At 48.6% G+C, this 18,265-nt stretch overlaps 1 protein-coding gene across 22 annotated transcripts in view; it reads right to left on the bottom strand.

Annotated features, from left to right (window-relative positions):
• The window catches only part of Jakmip3 (Janus kinase and microtubule interacting protein 3), a 133,224-nt gene that overhangs the window by 63,001 nt on the left and 51,958 nt on the right, over window positions 1-18,265 (bottom strand). For all 22 annotated transcript variants that reach the window (XM_050137494.1, XM_050137500.1, XM_050137498.1 and 19 more), the window contains one exon: window positions 5,049-5,546. In XM_050137494.1, the coding sequence (XP_049993451.1) occupies window positions 5,049-5,546 (498 nt within the window). The remainder of the gene's footprint in view (window positions 1-5,048; window positions 5,547-18,265) is intronic.

The raw sequence follows: 18,265 nt of genomic DNA, 5'->3' as shown, positions 1-18,265 counted from the left end.
AATGAAGAAATGACAGTCTCTGCCAGATAGCGCAAAGAACAGAGACAGTTAAATGTTCTCAAATGTAACTGTAGCCAAGGTTTCTCCATGGGGACGGTCCCTAGAGTCCCAGCTTATCTTGCCTTGTGGAGCTCATATCTCCCTGCATGAGTAAACTGAGCTGGTCTGCTGCCTTGGGACTTAGGAACAAGATTTCTCTGGTCTGCTGGGCCCAGGGAGGCCATTGCCCTGTCTCTAGGTCAAAGCCCCAGTCAACATCTGTACACAGACTGGGTGTACAACATCTGTACACAACATCTGAGCTGAACTGGGTGGGACTCAGGGACTCTTCCACTTGTCTCTGACCCAAAGCCACTCTCAGCCCTGTGCTCAGCCCCTGGGTTAGCCTGTCTATAAGTGACACCCCCCCTTTTGCTCTGCCCTGCTTCAGTTTCTGCTCCAGACAGCTCCTATCTCTGGTACCCTCAGAAATACCTCAGACTCTTTGTCCATACCAAGCTCTTGCTCTCTCTCCCCAAGCGACAACACCTGGGCCCCACCCTTCTAAGGTGACCTTCAAAGTCTTCTTGTTATATGCTTGATGCCCACCCCAGATGCTTCTGTGGAGTCTAGAGAGTCAGCCCAAATTCACAGATAGGTTTCAGAAAGCAGGATCCTCTTACATACTAAGGGCCGAGGGATAAAGGCAGTTCTGAGACCCTACCAATAAGGAGGCACCCATTGGCCAACGTTACAAGAGGTTGCCCTACACCTGGAGCCTTAGTCCTAGCTTCTGGACTCCTAGGTAACAGTGACTTGACCCAGGGCCACGCTGGCTTGCTCTGGCACCTCATGCCTCCTGGTCAAGAACGTTCTCTAGGATTTTTTTTTTTAATGTCATCAAATTGTACAATCTATCCATGGCTAGTCTCTGGAAGCAGCATCTGAAGGTAGACTCGGGAGTAGGGAAGAAGCGAGTTGCTCCTCCAATGGCTATGCAGTTGAGGTCAAGGGTCAGAAGCAAATCCCCATCCCAGCATGAACCTATGAATGGTCTCCAACAGTGACACCTGGTGGAGATCGTGAGTAATGCAGCAGTTGGAATATAAACCCAGGGTGTTGGACTGGATTGGATGACAAACTGAGCTCTTGGATTCCGGGCCATGTTCTCAAGAGCGAAGTACTGACCTTGTCAATAGGGTGTGTATAAAATGACAGGCACAGAGGATTCTCCAGAGCGACTATGGATTCTCTAGGGGGAAACCCTGAGATACTTTGTACCAGGAAAACTTGTTTCCCGACTGTCCTTTCATTAGAACGCCAGGGCCTCTGGGGACTGTGCTGTATCGAAGGAGGGCCATGTGCGTATCTTCCACTTGGATACTCTATGGCTCTGTGGAGAGGATGATGATCATGGAGGACACTGCGTCTGAGAGCTGTCTCTGGGTTGTATAGGCTCTTATTTCTTATTCAGTTTAACATGTTCTGGGAATAAAACTGAACCGAGGCCTGGAGCATGTGAAGCAAGGACTCCACCATGGGCTACATCTTCTGTCCTATTTTTGTGTACTTATTAGAATATTTGACCTATAAAGTCACTTCACCTACAATAAAAGCTTTAATTATTCTTTTCCTTCCTGATGCTTTTAGTTTTTCTTTCCCTGACTAAAGTGACTGGAATTCTTTGAAAATAAAAATATTGTTGCCCACTTGTGTAATTTTTGAAAGTTCACTTTAGAGCCCCTTGTATCAGAGCCCTTACACATTACACATACACACATACGCAGGCAGGCATGCATGCACACACATACACACACAGAGGCACACATGCACACACACTGAGACACACAGAAGCATGCACGCACACACACACACACACACACACACACACACTGTGTATGTTTCCACAACTGGGGTGTAAAGGAAAGGCTAAGGGAATTGTTCAACAGAAAAGCCAGGGTGGAACGGGCCTCTGCCTTGGCACAGACAAGGAAGGAGCTGAACCTTTGAAAGTGAAACGTTCTCAGAGAATAGCTACTATTACATGGCTGACTGGGGAGAGGGAGCCAAGGGGTTTACTTCAGAGATCAAGTGTCTTTGACACTTAGAATAATTGAAGTAAGCAGGGAAGTTGAGGGTGCTTCCTAAAAAATAGAACAGAAAGCCAAGGTCGGGAGAAAAATAATAAGTTCAGTGTGAATTCAAAGGCCCAAATTCTGATGACCAGATGTGGGAGGGGATTTAGACACAGACAGCAGGTTTCCCCAGGTGAGGACAGTTAGAGAGAGCGCCTGTCTGCCTGGAGTAGATGAGCAAACGCCTGTGCTATCCACACAGCACAGTGTCATTGCAGAGGTGTCCTAAGCACAAGGAAAAGGTAGGGCTGGTGGAGAACAGGGCAGGGAAAGGGCAGGGGGAAGGGCAGGGGATTTGGGTAATGAAGAAAGGTCCAGCACTGTCCGGCTGTGCACTTGTAAAGAGACAGGAGGAGATGCGGTGCTTTGAGGCTGAACCTCAAAGGCAAATGGCTAAAATTCTGGTTTGGTTTTTGACAACATTGAAAGGTTCACCATTTTACTGGAAATGTGGCATGGATTAGTGACACAGACACTTAGGAAACCAAGCGAACAACAAAAACAAAATAACTCAAAGGAAAACATACAGATGTGTGAGCTACACGGTACAATGGGATGGACCCTGAGGCACTGTCTGTAACTCTCAGCAGCAGGAATGGAACTGTATATCCTTCCCTCAGCCAAGATAGAGCTGCACCCCGGATGCTCTCTGCCTCCTGGATCTTCTCTCCACCTTCTTGTCAGGCTCTGTAACCCAAAAGGTGGAGAGCTAGGGATGTGGCTCAGTAATACTGTTTGCCTAGTATGTGTGAGGTCTTAAACTCAATCCCTTCTCTGGATGGGGGAACGGGTCCTCCCTGCAATGGTCCCACCTGCTCCTCCATGCTGGTCTCCTCTGGGTCTGTGGGTCAGTGGGAGGTGAGCCATCTGGACACGTGCTCCCTGCTCCCTCTTGGGTTGGGAGTTGACAGGAGCTGACTGGGTCCTGCCCCTGATGCTCTCCTGTGCTGAGCGCTGCCCTTCCCTCTGGATCTGGAGCCCCAGTGGCCAGACCCAGTGATGAGCCCCAGACTCATCATACCCAGGACTCTCCTCCTCACCTTTCTCCAGCTTTCCTTGGGGGTTTCTCGGAGGACACACCATCTACTTCCTGCTGAGATGTACCTGGTATACTATGGTGGGACCCGGTAGACTATTGTACCCTGGCTGGGAGCAACGAAGGCACAGCACTTTGGGAGGGAAGCATTGCATGCAGGAGAGAGGAGGCAGCACAGACTAAAGGGAAGAAACAGTTCAAACATACTGTGACAGTCTGGGATAAAGTCTAGGGCCATGAGCTGGAGAGGTCACAGGTTTTTGCCGCTAGGGATCCAAACCAGAGTGGGAGGGGACTGTGGAGCACAGACATTTTCTTACAAGCTTTGTGGAGAAGTAAGGTTATCTTCCTCTGCTATGGACACTAGGACGCCATCTCCAAGCAGGACAAAGGAAAGGGCGGATGGAGCAGGCAGAGTGCATCTTCCCAGCAGTCTGCTGTCAGCTTCCTTACTGCTCCAGATATACAGGCTAGGGCAGAGCCACACCATGTGACATCATATGGTCAGACCATATCCTGGGGTCACTAAAGGCAATGACAACATATGGTTCTGGACAGATAGAGGGGGGTAGGGGGTATTAGAGCAGGGAATATTCTGGAAAGGGGCGGGGCTTTCAAGTTAGGAATAGGGCAGGCACCCTGTGTTCATCATGGCAAAGTCATGTTTCCTTCGCAATGCCCACATTCCTCTTTCCGGTGATGTCCAGGAAATCGCTGCCATCTCCTTAAATTCTGTGAAGTAGTGTGGCCTGTAGCATGTCTCTGGACACTAGAAACCCAGGGAAGTAGAGGAAGGATGACTGCCTGGGTACCCTAACTAGAAAGATGGCTACATCCTACTAAGGAGTGCCTTAATGCCTAGGGTCCTTTTGGTGATTTGAATGAGATGTCTGTCATAAGTCCCTGACATTTGAATAGTTGATCCCCAGATGGTGGATGGTTGGGAAGGAATTGGGGGTGTGGCCTTATAGGAGGAGGTATGTCACTGGGTCACTGGAGGAGGTAGGCTTGAGATTTCTAAAGCTTTTCACCATCCCCTTGGCACTTTTTCTGTTCCCTGCTTGTGGTTTGAAATGTGAGCTCCCAGCTGGTGCTCCAGGCCTGCTACCTGCTAACCTCCACTCTGCCACCATGGACTATTATCCCCCAGCATAAGTTCCCTTGGTCACGGTGTCTTACCACATCAGTAGAAAGTAACCAACACTGTCCCGGTGACGTGTAAGATGAAGCAAAGGGCTGTGCCTCTCAGGTAGATCTCCACTGTTCCCCCACATCCCTGAGAAACACACTTTCCAAGAGAGGAGTCACACCCAACCCATTCCTCACAACTCCTGAATGTTCTCTTCTGCTTTTTAGCACCGGGCCTGAGAACGCTGGCTGGACCAGTCTTTGTCTCAGGATGCCTGGTCTGTGGGCTCCCTAGGATACACAGATGCTTCCAGCCATCTCACAGGGTCATGCCTAGGGGATTGTCTTCCCAGAAGTACACACGACACAGGAATCTCAAAGCTGCTCTAGGCTTCTCACCAACATGAAGAGAGAACCCCTCTCCTCTCTTGATCTGGCATCCAGCAGCTCAGAATATCTCTGCCATCCGTGTATGAGCCTCACCTGGCTCCTGGCTTAACCTGGTACACCCCCACAGCCCCTTGGGGAGGACAGGCATTATGACTTGAAAATTTCCTATTCTAAGTGGGGATCAGGGGCACTGCTGGCTGAGACAGAAGAGCAGATGGGGTCTTGCCTACCTATGGGTACCTGGCTCTGCACTCCTGCACCTCTGGAGTCCTCAGAACTAATAGGAAGGGTGTGAGGTATGTGAGCAGAGAAAATGGCCTGGGGAGGGACCAGAGCTGTGCCCTGCTGCCCACCTTCCCTCCTGCCCAGCAGCCACGTACCAGCCTGCGGATCTCACGCTCACACTCCTTCTTGATGCGGACGATTTCTTCTTGGTGCAGATGGTAGACACTCCTGATCTCCGCGGCCTTGATCTTGTCAGCCTGGATGACCATGGTCAGAGCCTCCTCCACCTGCTTTTTGGCCCCCTTGAGCTCTGAGATCTCTTGCTGCATCTTGACCTTCTCGACCTCAAAGCCCTTCTTGGCCTCTTCCTTAGCCTCGCACAGGAGCACCGTCTTCACCTTGTCAGGCGCGCCATCCCGCAGGGTGTTGAGAAGTGCCTGCAGCCGCTGATTCTCGTTGTCCTTAATCTTGATGACCCTCAGCAGCTCGGCCTCGTGCTGCCTTAACAGCGCCTCCCGCACTGCCTGCAGCTCCTTCATCTTCTCCTCGTGCAGCTTGGTCTTGAGCTCAGTGACCAGGACCGCGTGCTTTCGCTGCTCGTGTTCGCGCACCTGCTTCAGCTCCTGGCTCTTCTCCCGTTCCACTTTGCTGACCTGAAAGACAGGCGAGACTGAGGCTGTTGGAGCCCCGAACATCTGCAGCAGCTGAAACATGCGTGCACACATAAAAGATTGCTTTTCTGCAAACTTTGGGGCTACCTGACTTCCAAATGTGCTTTTAACTGTCAATTAAAACAGAAGTCACCCTGCTTGGTGGAGGGCGTGGATGTGCATGCTGGCCCTGTAGCATACGTGGCCCCGCACTGTCGCACTGTAGCCCGAGAGGTCCAGGCCGTGGACAGGCTCTGCCCCTGGAAATCTGCTCCAGGTCCTTCTAGAAGGAAGCTGAGCATAAGGAGAGCTTCTCAATGGACATTGCCCCCCAGGAGCAGTGGAGGAGAACCGGCAGGTCCGTGCCTGTATAGAGCCTTCAAGCTAGTTTCTGCTCCCTCCCTCCAGGTTCTGTTTCTTCACACAAACAAGGAACCTGCTGTACTTACCTTCTATGGTGAATGGTGACACCTCTTAGCAACCAGGCTGTCTTTCTAGATGATACCTCGTGTCTACATTTTGGAAACAATGTGACCATGTGCTTCATATTCATTCAGATGTTTTGGGGCTCTGACTGAGTGGTTACCCCACTATAGCAAGTACTATATCATGGATATGTAATGGATAATGGCTAAAATTCCCATCTGCCCTGTCTGTGCCAAGGCTGAAGATCTGAAGAGCTCCCTGTGGTCCATGGCGCTTACCTTCTGCCTTCACCATGCAGAGTCCCAGTTCTCTCTGATGAGCAGATGAGACCAAGCTCCACAATGTGGAGTCCACAGTGGTCTGTCCTCCTGGCAGCGTTTGACTTTGCATCCCTCCTCAAGACCTACAGGCCCCTCTTAGCTGCTTCCACATCAGGCACTGCCCCAGCTCTGTAGTCTCTGCCTCTCTGGACACTCACTTCAGAAGGGACCCACCGCCCAACCAACCCCTTTCCTTTCTGCGGCTTCCCAGGGCTCTAGGCACCCACATACACTGGTCCCCAAACACTCTTCTTTCTCTCTGGTCCTGACTCCCAGATCTTCAAGGGCCAATTTACTTGGTGACACTGAGGGCTACACCCCATCACCTGCACCCAGAGGGACCTGCAGCCTGCTTTGTGCCTGAAGACTACCCTGGCTTTCTAAGCCCCTTTGGGGGATTAGCCAGTGGTGATCCAGCAGGATATGGGCATGATGTCACAGCACCCTGCATCCCACCGCCGGGGGAGGGTCAGGCTGCTATTGTTCTGATCAGCTTCCTGCTTACAGGGCATACATATCCTCATACCCACTTCCGGAAGACTGGGCCTCTATGAATCTCAAAGACCCATCTGGGGAACCACCTGCTCCCTGCTGGGACCCTAAACCAGTCACTCTATATTTAGTTTGTTCAAACAGCTTCCCCAGGTCTTGATTGCCTTCAAGGCTCTCATGTCCATAGTGGGCACCAGTTCTGGAGTGACTGGTATTTCCCACTTTTCCATTGCAGCCAATTGTGAGTCCTTCCTGTGCTGGGTGCCTGTTTAATCCTTGCATGCTCCCCCATCCTCTATTTCTTCTCCTTATATTCTTTGGGGAGACTCTCACTAGAGCCACCTTCTAGGCTCCCACTTTCCTTACCCGCCACCACCAAACAGCAGCAAAGCTGCCACTCCACCTGCACGGCAGGCATTTCCCTGCTGAGCTTATCCTTGGTCCAAGCCTACTTAAAGAGCTCCTCCAGCTTACACTAGTGCCATGATCTTGGGACAAAACCTTTAACACAGGGGTCTTTGGGAATAGTTAAGATCCAAACGGTTCCTGATTTGTCTCTGTGGCTGCCTTTCCTCCTCTCCCATCAGAGGCAACTTTCCGGGGCTGTTTGCTGCTGCTTCTCCATAGGACAGGCATGTGACACTGACTCACAGCTGGCACCAGGGCTGGCGACCCTATTGTCCTCTCACAGACTGTCTCTCCTGCACACTGGACAGTAGGCAGCCATCCGGCAACGTGGGTTTCTGTTTTGTTGAATAGACCATTACCGGAAACTAGAACAAATAGGCAAATGGCTCCCCATCCCCACCTGCCCATTTAATGTGCACCTCCTCCTCTTCCAGTTTTAATCAAATCCCAGATACGAGAAAAAAAAATCTGGGGTTTGTTTGGTTTGAGTTTTTTGAGACAGGCTCTCACACTGTAGCTGAGGTTGTCCTGGAGCTAACACTAAGCAGTCCAAGCTAGCCTTGAACTCACAGAGATCTTCCTCCTTCTGCCTCATCCCAAAGGTGATAAGATCACAAGTGTGAGCCACCACATAGTGTCTCTGAATTATCTGAAGAAAGTGCTTCTCTTCCTCCATGGTTCCTTTGGATGATTCCAGAACATTCTGTGTACTTAAAGGAAGGAAGAATGAATGGCTGGGTGGGGCAGGAATAGCCAGTTTCTCCTGGGGGTTAGGACCCGAGGGTGCGTCAAGTCCTGAGTGGGACATGGTAGGTCAGAACCAACACCAGTATCTATGGACCCAGGAGCACAGAGGAGTCTCCCAGGAGCCTGGCTCTGTTTTCTCAGCAAATACATCATCATATCTCATGAAAACTCCCCAAATGGGAAAGAGCAAAGAGAAATGAGTACATCCTATGTCACAGAGAAGATTATGGAGAGTGGAGAGCAGTGTGAGCCAAACAGCCCGAAGTGGGATGAAGCTCTACCCCAACTTTAAGCTGTTGGAGACAGGGGTTTACTTCTGCCCAGGGCCTGAGACTTTGCCATGGAGAAGACTACCCGTGCCTCATGTGTGGAACACTTGGTTATCATCCAGCCAATCACCAGATGCCCACTATCTCTTACCCCAACCAAAGCACCCACAGTGCTCAGGGCTGGGCCACTAGCTTCCAACAAAGCATGTGTCCTGGCACCCCCCCCCAGGACAGTCATGAAAGCTGAGCAGAATTTGGCCCTGGAGAATCTTGGGAGACTCCTCCTCCATGCCCTGGAGAAATACCACTAGGCAACTTCAAGGCTCAACAGCTAAGAGGGGCCTGTAGGTCTCGAGGAGGGATGCAAAGTCAAACGCTGCCAGGAGGACAGACCACTGTGGACTCCACATTGTGGAGCTTGATGGCTTCATCTGCTCATCAGAGAGAACTGGGACTCTGCATGGTGAAGGCAGAAGGTAAGCGCCATGGACCACAGGGAGCTCTTCAGATCTTCAGCCTTGGCACAGACAGGGCAGATGGGAATTTTAGCCATTATCCATTACATATCCATGATATAGTACTTGCTATAGTGGGGTAACCACTCAGTCAGAGCCCCAAAACATCTGGATGAATATGAAGCACATGGTCACATTTCCCCTGGCTCTGGACACCCTCACAGACACGCCCAGAGGTGTGTTTTACTGATACACGTGTCCCTCCGTCTAGCCAAGTTCATAATCATTTTAATCATCACAGGACTGGACTCCCACAGAAGCCTGCAGCTGGCAGAGACTGGCATCAGGGGTGTTAAATGGTGAGAAACGCTACAGCCTTCTCAGACATAGGGCAGCCACCAATGCCTGCCAGGGTCTGCCCCGGATTCTCATACCATGACTTTTCCTTTCCTGCTGGTTCTTCTGGCCTTCCAGAGAGATCCGAACCATGGAATGGGAGGGAGGTTACTATACTCAGGGCTGGGGGGAGGGTGGGGGAACTTCCTTCAGCTGCTGTTTGGTTGTGGTGAAAAAGCAAGATAAACAATTGGTTTTTTCCTCTAACTACTCAATTGTGCGATAATAAACTGGCTCGCTGCCAACCATGGAGTACCAACTATTTACTGAGGCACATAGGGATTCAAGCATACTTGATGGGCCTCAGTTCTTTGTAAATATCATCTTCAGTGAGGCTTGGAGTGTTGGCCCTTTTGTGGCCAGCGAATGCCTCTTTGGGAGGCTCTTGAATCCTCTTATTGAGAGCCAAGTAGTTTCCCAGACTGGAATGTGGCAGAGGCCAGGTTTGTTTGGCTTGTCTCTAGTTGCTCTGAGTGCTTTTCATTTCCATAGGAAGTGATGTTTCAAGGTCACAGTCAAGGTCCCAGCACTGCTCATTCCTACTGGGTAGGCTACTGATATATGTATGTATGTATGTGTGTATGCATGTATGTGTGATATGTAGGTATGTATGCATCACATGCACATACACCTTACAATTTCATATCAACATTAAGTTCAATGTCAGGCCCACAGAACTTCTGCCTAGCGCCCTTGCACAGCGGAATCTCTGTTCTTTCACACTGTGCACTTTTGTTCTCGAGGAATCAGGAGGTGATGTCATCACTCGTCCCCATACCCACATTATATAGGCAACTGTTTCAGGACTCGTCAGATTTGGCACTGACACCACTGGTTGTGATGACCACGAATGAATGGCTGGTGCTTTTGCACTTCCCGTACGCCCACATTGTGCGGTTGCACCCTCACCACATGGCCAACGCCACGGCCATTCTAACACTCTCCCTTCATTCTTTATCCCCTCCGCCCCCCAGGCTTCCCTAAGCACATGTCACAGGTGGCTTCTAGGACGTCACCTTCACTGGGGTCTAACTCACAGAGGGGCTCTGGATCCCATGCACATAGCCCGGTTGTGTCCCTGTCCACTTCGGGGTCTGAAGAAGCCTTAGGAGCAGCTGCAGGAATGATGCCACCTGAATTCTTGCAAGATGAGCCCTCCATACCAGATGCAGACTTTGTCAGACATGAGCCCCCCAGCATATGCTCGCTGCCCATTCTTCTCTGCATCCGTAGTTGCTCTATTATCCCTCACCATTGCAAAGTCTCTTTTGCTTCAAGGACAGTGTGCATTGGCACCTGCAGTTTCTTTCGTGTTACCAGCGCACGGTCTGGGGTGGCTGGTCTCGGTCTTGCTTTCGTGGATGCTCTTTGAACAAGCAGTTTCTTTTGCAAAACCTTTTTTGTGTCTCAAAAGTTAAGAAAGCTCACTACCCTTGCAGAGAACCCAGGTTGGAGCATGACAATGAAGTTCACAACTGCCTGTACCTCCAGCTCCAGGAGAATCCAATACCCTCTTTTGGTCTCCACTGGCTCTTGTATGTATGTGGTGCATATAAGCTCATACAAACACATACACACACAAAATTAATATTAAAATTTAATTACATTTATTTACTTACTTCTTTGTTTGGGCAGGAGGCACGTGCTATGCTGCAAGTGTGAAGGCTAAACTGACAGTTTGTAGGAATTAGCTCTGTCTTTCCGCCACGTGGGTTCCAGGGACCAAACTCGGGTTGCCAGTCTTAGTGGCAAGTGCCCTTACCCTCTGAGCCATCTCAGTAGCCCTTGCTTCCTCTTAAGACACAGCCACATTCTTAAGTGTCGTGTTCCTGTATTCTGCCTTTATGTCTCCATCATCTTCAGGAACCTCCACTGCCCTTACGTTAGAGTAACATAGCTCACCTGCTTTCTTTTAAGTCTTTTCCTTCCCACTTTGTTTATATTTTCTCTCAGTCTCTCCTTCAATTCCTCATAAGGTATTATTTGCTGGGCTCATATGCTCATGTTCCTTCTAGATCTACATTTATAAAATTTCACTTCTCATTCATGTGTCCTGACACATCAGCTGTGTATTTTTTTCTAACTTGGACTATGTACTGTCTTATCTACTTTTTTTTGGTTTTTGTTTTGTTTTTTTGTTTTGATGTTTATTCAGGTCCATTGTACATAACCTTCGTAGCTTCTTCTGCATGAGCGTTTCTGTGGTGCCATTTCTCTGATTCTTACTCGTGTTCTCTCCCTACAGTAACTTGGTGATTTGACATTGAACACAAACCCCCACTCTCAACCCTGCCTCACATTTCCCCCCTAGAGGGTTGTGTCCTGCACCACACAGAGTGCTCTGGAGTTTTCTTCCTTACTTCCCCACAGCGTGGCAGCAGCTGCAAGCCATGTAACCACCTCCTATCCGTGTATGTATGTAGATGTATAATTTGTCTTCATACATGCATTATGAATATATGTATGTATATACACACTAACACATATAATTTCATGGCAGAGTCTCAGCCAGGTAACCCAGGCTGGCCTCTTGCCTCAGGGTATCAGTACTATTGGCAGTTATCACCATACCTTTTTTTTAAAAAAAAAAAAAAACCACACATTTAAAATATGCTTGGCTCACACAGTAGAGTCCTTTCCTGGTAGCAGGGTCTGCTAGGCTTCCTTGGTGCTTTACATGTATGACCACCTTTCTCCAGTGTCTGGTGCTGACTGTGTTCTCACTCGGCTCAGCTCAGCATCCCAGCATGGCTGGCGAGGAAACGGGCTCATCTCCAGAGAGACAACCACCATGGTCCTTGAGCCTTCTCTCCTGGGGAGCAAACTACAGAGGACACAGAGACTCAAAGTCTGCAAGGCCCCAGCGGCAGGGTGGTGGCTGAGGGAGTGATGGGAGGCTAGGAACGCAGGTTTTGCCATGAAGGTCACAGACCAGCCCCATCTGATATTAAACGTTCCTAAATTACACTTCTCAGAAATGAGCACCCGGTAATGCTTCATTGTGGACCTTCCTTGCCCTCTGCCCCATTCAAAATGTTCACTGTAACCAGCTATAGAAAAATCACATGAAAACCACTTTCATTTCAAAACCGAAAGAGCTTCTTAACATCCCATCATGTTTACAAGCCTGTCCTCTTACTGCTGGACTTGTACATCATCTCTCATGCTTCCTTGTTTTAAATTTTTTTATTTTTATTTATGCATGTGTGCACGTAACCTATGTGCCGGCATGTGAGTCCTGGCAGGTGCTAGAAGAGGTCCCTAGATTCCCCAGAGCTGGAGTTACAAGCAGTTGTAAGCCACCAGACATGGGTGCTGGGAACCGAACCCTAGTCCCCTGGAAGAGCAGTAAGTTCTCTTAACCACTGAGCATATCTCCATCCCCATCCATAGGGTTTTCTTCTGCTTACGGATACTGAAGCTGTGATACTCCAAATACAACTATAACACAATCACCGCAGAACCCTTAAACAGAGACTTTGGTCCTTCTGTAAACAGTGAACTTCGGCCTGGCTGGATGTTCCAGCAGACTGCAACATAACAGGAGTTGTCTCTTGGAGCCAAGCAGTTGAGCCTCGGCCAATTACAGAAGCCAGACTTTCACGGAGACTGTGAAGTTATGCTCCAAACATGACCGCTACACTGCCGGTCTCCTAGCATCTCCTGTCTCTGTTTACAAACGCAGCCACTAGATGCAACTCAGCTTCTGGAGTTTTTAATCCAGTTATCTGTCTTTTATGGATAGGATGAAATGGTAGCATCATGCTATGTACTCATATCTGCTTAAATAAGTCACCCGGGCACCTACTGTCCAGGTTAGCCATTTCCTGTCCATTCGTGCACATTGATCCTCCCAGATTAGAACTCAGGGACTGTAGGTCAGTGGTTCGCTTTGACTCCCTGAGACTTACAGCCTTGGGAGAAAATGTACCCACCCACCATCCACCCACAAAAGTAAGAAAATAGCCTTGGCAGTGGCACCAGGATTTATCCCAACTGCATGTACTGGCTTTTGGGGAACCTATTCTCTTTAGATGATACCTTGACTCAGCCTGGATATAGTAGGGAGGGCCTTGGATCTTCCTTAAAGCAATGTGCCTTCCCCTCTCTGAGGATTGGATGGGGATAGGGTGGGAAGGTATGTGGAGGAAATGGGAAGAGAGGAAGGAGTGGGAACTTGAATTGGTATGTATAATGAAAAAAAAAAGATAGTTTGGGTTTCTTTTTAATAAATTTAAAAAAGAAAAAAAGTAAAAAAAATAACCAATCAATTTTCAGAACACAAGCACTGGCTCGTGACCTTTGACTTCATCAGCTGTCGGCACACTGCCTCTGCCTCATACTGTGGCTCCCTTTTATATGGAAGGGGAGGCTGAGACTCACTCACCTTAGAAATGTTTCCTTAAGGAGCTGGAGAGAGGGTGGGTCCGTGGTTAAGAGCACTAGCTAATCTTCCAGGGGACTCAGGTTGAATTCCCAGGACCCATATGGTTACTCACAACAGTCTATAACTTTAGTTTCAGGGTATCTAAACCCTATTTTGACCTCTGTGGGCTCTACATGCACATAGTGCATACACATGTATGCAGGCATAATACTCAAACACATAAAAACAAGTCTATAAATAAATGTCTCCTAAGCAGTAGGTAGTTACAGCAACACACTGCTCCATGGACTCGAGAGGCAGCATCATGGAAGGCTTGGCAAGATGCTGTTCACAACAGTGGACCTCTGAGCCAAAAGTGCAGTGCAGGCTGCAAGGGTCCTGGGTCAGACATGGTGCTGGGATTCACTTGGGACGATCACTTCCCACCTGAGGGAGGGTGCCATACCCCCAGGAACCCACATCTCATCCTGCAGGGGCCTCTAGCACAGTTGTTTAGAGATGCAACAACCATCGCTATTCATGTTATGAAAGTAGTTAGGGCTCTCAGGTTAACAATACTGCGGAGCTCTGCAGACAGGTTGACGGCTGTGAGGTTTTAAATTAGACAGATGAGCCTAACCCTTGGCTCAAAAGAGATGCTTAATTAGCCACTGGCCACTTTTTTGTTTTGCTGGAAAGTACATGTTCTCTGAATATTTTTGTGAAAATTGTCGGCAAGCCTTCAACTATGAGTGCTCTGGAATCCAAGGTCATCTTTACCAGTCAACTCTCTGAGGGCTGATTTCTTTTCAAAAACAGACACCAAACAACACAGACACCTGAACCCACATGCCACATCTGTGCCCATGGTCTGTCTGTTTTCATCTCACCAGAGATAGTTGGAAGATAATCAAAAGAACTGCCAGCAAAGCTTTGTCTTGGAAAGGCCCAAATGAGCAGCAGGGATGATAGGGGGCCTTTGCTGAGGCCTTCGTCTGGCCATTAGCTGGGGAGGAGTTCAGCAGTCTCTCTGATCACTCTGTGTGTGTGTGTGTGTGTGTGTGTGTTTGTGTGTGTGTGTCCTTAGGTGACCTCTGTTCATCAGAACAGTCCCAGAACCTCCCCAACTAAGCTGTAGGATGATTCAGAGCTGTGTTCTGTGATTAGCTGATGTTCTAATTTGGACAGATTGGCACGTGGCATGTCTAAGAACTGCCTATTGGGCTGGAGCACCACTCATAATGTTTTTGCACACCTCCTTGTCGGGGACATGTTCCCTCACTAGGGGCAGGTCCCCTCACTAAGGGGCACGTCCCCTCACTAGGGGCACGTTCCCTCACTAGGGGCATGTCCCCTCACTAGGGGCAGGTCCCCTCACTAGGGGTAGGTCCCCTCACTAGGGGCACGTTTCCTCACTAGGGGCATGTCCCCTAACTAGGGGCATGTCCCCTCACTAGGGGCATGTTCCCTCACTAGGGGCAGGTCCCCTCACTAAGGGCAGGTCCCCTCACTAGAGGCATGTTTCCTCACTAAGGGCATGTTCCCTCACTGGCTTCTGGCTCTGTCACATCCTGACAAAATGTGTGTGCTTTTTTTTTTAATTTATTTATTAAATATTTCTGTCTCTTCCCCACCGCCGCCTCCCCTTTCCCTCCCCCTTCCCCAATCAAGTCCCCCTCCCTCGTCAGCCCAAAGAGCAATCAGGGCTCTCCGTCCCATGGGAAGTCCAAGGAAAACCCTCCTCCGTCCAGGTCTCGTAAGGTGAGCATCCAAACAGCCTAGGCTCCCACAAAGCCAATACATGCAATAGGATCAAAAACCCATTGCCATTGTTCTTGATGTCTCAGTAGTCCTCATTGTCTGTTATGTTCAGTGAGACCTGTTTTAACCCAGGCTTTTTCAGACCCAGGTCAGCTGGTCTTGGTGAGTTCCCGATAGAGCATCTCCATTGTCCCAGTGCAAAATGTGTGTTTTTAAAGATTGGTTGAATGTATGTGATGAGAGACAAGAAATTCAAATGTGAACAAGTCAACTAGACTTCTGTGTCATTAGGAATGAACATGCTAGGATGTATCAAGGTGATCAAATGCCTGTGGATACACGCTAAGACACACACACGCTCAGGACCTCTGTGCTGCAGTCAGTTAGAAATTCCAAAGGGCTAAATAAACAGAACAGTTCTGTTCATAAACCCAAATGCCCAGTGTTATAAAGTCGGCTTTCCCCCAATGCCCTGTAGAGTCAATGCAACCCACTCCACGGGAGTCCTAAGGAAGCAGAAATTAACAGGTACATTCTAAAAATTGGAAATACAAAGACCCAGGACTCCCTAAAGCAGCCTTTAAGAAAAAGAGCAAAACAAGAACATGCCCACTCCAGAATCACATCCTGCCATGGAAGAGTTAGGAACTGAACTAGCCTCAGACAGGCACAGAGAAAACAGACCCCTGGCTCACAATGACAGGGGCTAGCTAGCGATTAAATGACACTTCTCTTGGGAGTGATGGCTAATCTAGATGTATCTTCCTTGCAGTAATGCCAAAGGCAAGAGGATAAACAGAAAAAAAAAAAAAAACAACAACAAAAAACAGAGACTCAGGCTCAAACTTAGGTCACTACTGCACTGTCAAAGCCAAGCAAGATTGCAGAGTCACATGACCTGAGGCTTCACTTGGGAGGACAAAAGATGCCGCCACTGTGCTGCCCCTGCAAAAACACAAGTGTCGCCTGCTGGCTCTACACATGTGCTGTGGTGCAAGGCAAAAGGTCATGTCTTTATCACCAGGATCTTTCTAGGTGTTGTAGGCTAGCCTGGAATTTCCCATCTTCCTGCCTCCCCATCTCAAGTGCTGAGGTCATATATGGGTGTCCTCCATGTTGTGTTATAGCCTTTAAAAAGTAAATACGTGGATAGAAGAAAAGGAAGGGGAATTATATAACTATATTATAACCCCCCAAAATAAAACAATGTTTTAAAAATAAGCAAATATGTAGCACCATAACTATTCCACATCACAGGGAAGACTCAGTCACTACTTGCATGAGGCACAAATGTCAACTCTAGGAGAGTTTTGGATATGTGGAAGGCAAAATAGAGGATTTCTGGGAGATTTCTAGGCTTGGAGGATGACTCAGCAAGCTCAACACTGCTACAAAAACCAGAGGACCAGAGGGTGGATAACCAGCACCCTAGGCATGGCAACCACTCATAATCCTACTGCTTGGAATTACAGAGGATCCCTGGAGCAACGAGCAATTTAGATAGCCAGACTAACCTCATCAGCGAACTCTGGGTTCAAGTGAGAGACACCGCCTATTCAATATCCGAGGCAGAGAGCAAATGAAAAAGATGCTGCATCAACCTTGGTCCTATATACAGGTGAACACACATGCATGCATGCAAACCCACACATGTGCTCCACAAGTGCATACATGCATGTACACCACATCAGAGAGAGAGAGAGAGAGAGAGAGAGAGAGAGAGAGAGAGAGAGAGAGAACTTCTATTAGAAAGCATAGGAAAGTGTCTCTATGATTCTGGAAAGGTTCTTCTGAACAAACAAGTTCAAGAGAAATCTGCACAGATGTCCAGCCTGTGCTTCCTAGGCCTCCTCAACCACACAGCAACTGTATCTCCATCAGCAAACACTCATTCCCAGTGAGGTCCCGAAGCACCAAAGCAGCACACCGAGATTGGTACCCGACACATTTGTGCACATCTCTGAATATATTCTCCTACAGACATTCTCAGGAAACACTGTAGTGAAAACCCAGCAGCATCTCTCACGTCCTGGTGCCTGCTAAGGAGTCACCAGCAAAGCAGGGGACCTGCTCCACTGTCTTCAGCAGCTTCTAAGAGTGTTAACCCAAGCAGCCACTAGGGGGCTTGAGAACTTGTGACAGGCTAACACAATGTGGCATACAGACACTTGCTTTTATTTGTGTTCCTTGAGGAAACCTCCCTGGAGCTTCTGATCACTGTCTATGGTCCCCTGAGCTGGATCAGTGGCGTCTTAAAGGGAGCAGCTTAATTTGCTAAAATCAGGTCAAGACCATTAGTGGGCTATGAATCTGGGTGGCAAACGCTTTGAGATGAGGTGTGTGCAGTGTTGTGATCACGAGGCAGACACATTCTTCCTGTAGGCCATGCTAACATCAACAAAAAAAGTGTGAAGGTCGCAGTCTCAGAACCCAGCCACAGGGCTGGAGAGATGGCTCAGCAGTTAGGAACAGTGGCTGCCCGTCCAGAGGACTGGAATAGAATTCCTAGCACCCACATGGTGGCTCACAATCATGCTTAACTCTAGCACCATGACTTCCAAGGGTACCAATCATGCATGTGATGCAGACATACATGCAGACAAAACACCCAGACACATACTATACTTAATTAAAAGAAAAACCTAGCCACATTGCATTGTCAGATCCAGAAACCCAAAAGCTTTTGTCTGTTTCATTATGACAACTGAAGAAAATAGGAAAATCAGATAAGGCTGCAGAAAGACATGAGGAATAGAGAGGATTACACCCAGGTCCCTGAGGGTGTGGGTTTGTCTGATATATGTACAGAACACAAGGCCAGCCCCTGTCAGGGTCAGGGAAGCCAGGTGGCCTGCTCCATGCAGAAAGAGCCATGGCTCTTCTTTTTTTTTTTTTTTTTTTTTTTTTTTTTGAGCCTCAGCTATCTCTAAAGCTCCTTGTGGGAATATTTTTCCCAGTCCACAAGCACAGAAACATTAGTACCCAGAATAGTACGTGTATGTTTCTCCAGGGAAACACTAGCAGGTTCCCTCTTTTTAAGTTCAAGACCTTTTAGCATCAAGTGCTGTGAAAATACAGCCAC

Source organism: Alexandromys fortis, unplaced genomic scaffold, assembly GCF_014885135.2.
Source record: "Alexandromys fortis isolate MF-2015 unplaced genomic scaffold, M_Fortis_MF-2015_v1.1 scaffold_3, whole genome shotgun sequence".
NCBI classification, from domain to species: Eukaryota; Metazoa; Chordata; class Mammalia; order Rodentia; family Cricetidae; genus Alexandromys; species Alexandromys fortis.
This window is presented reverse-complemented; position numbering and strand designations above follow the sequence as displayed.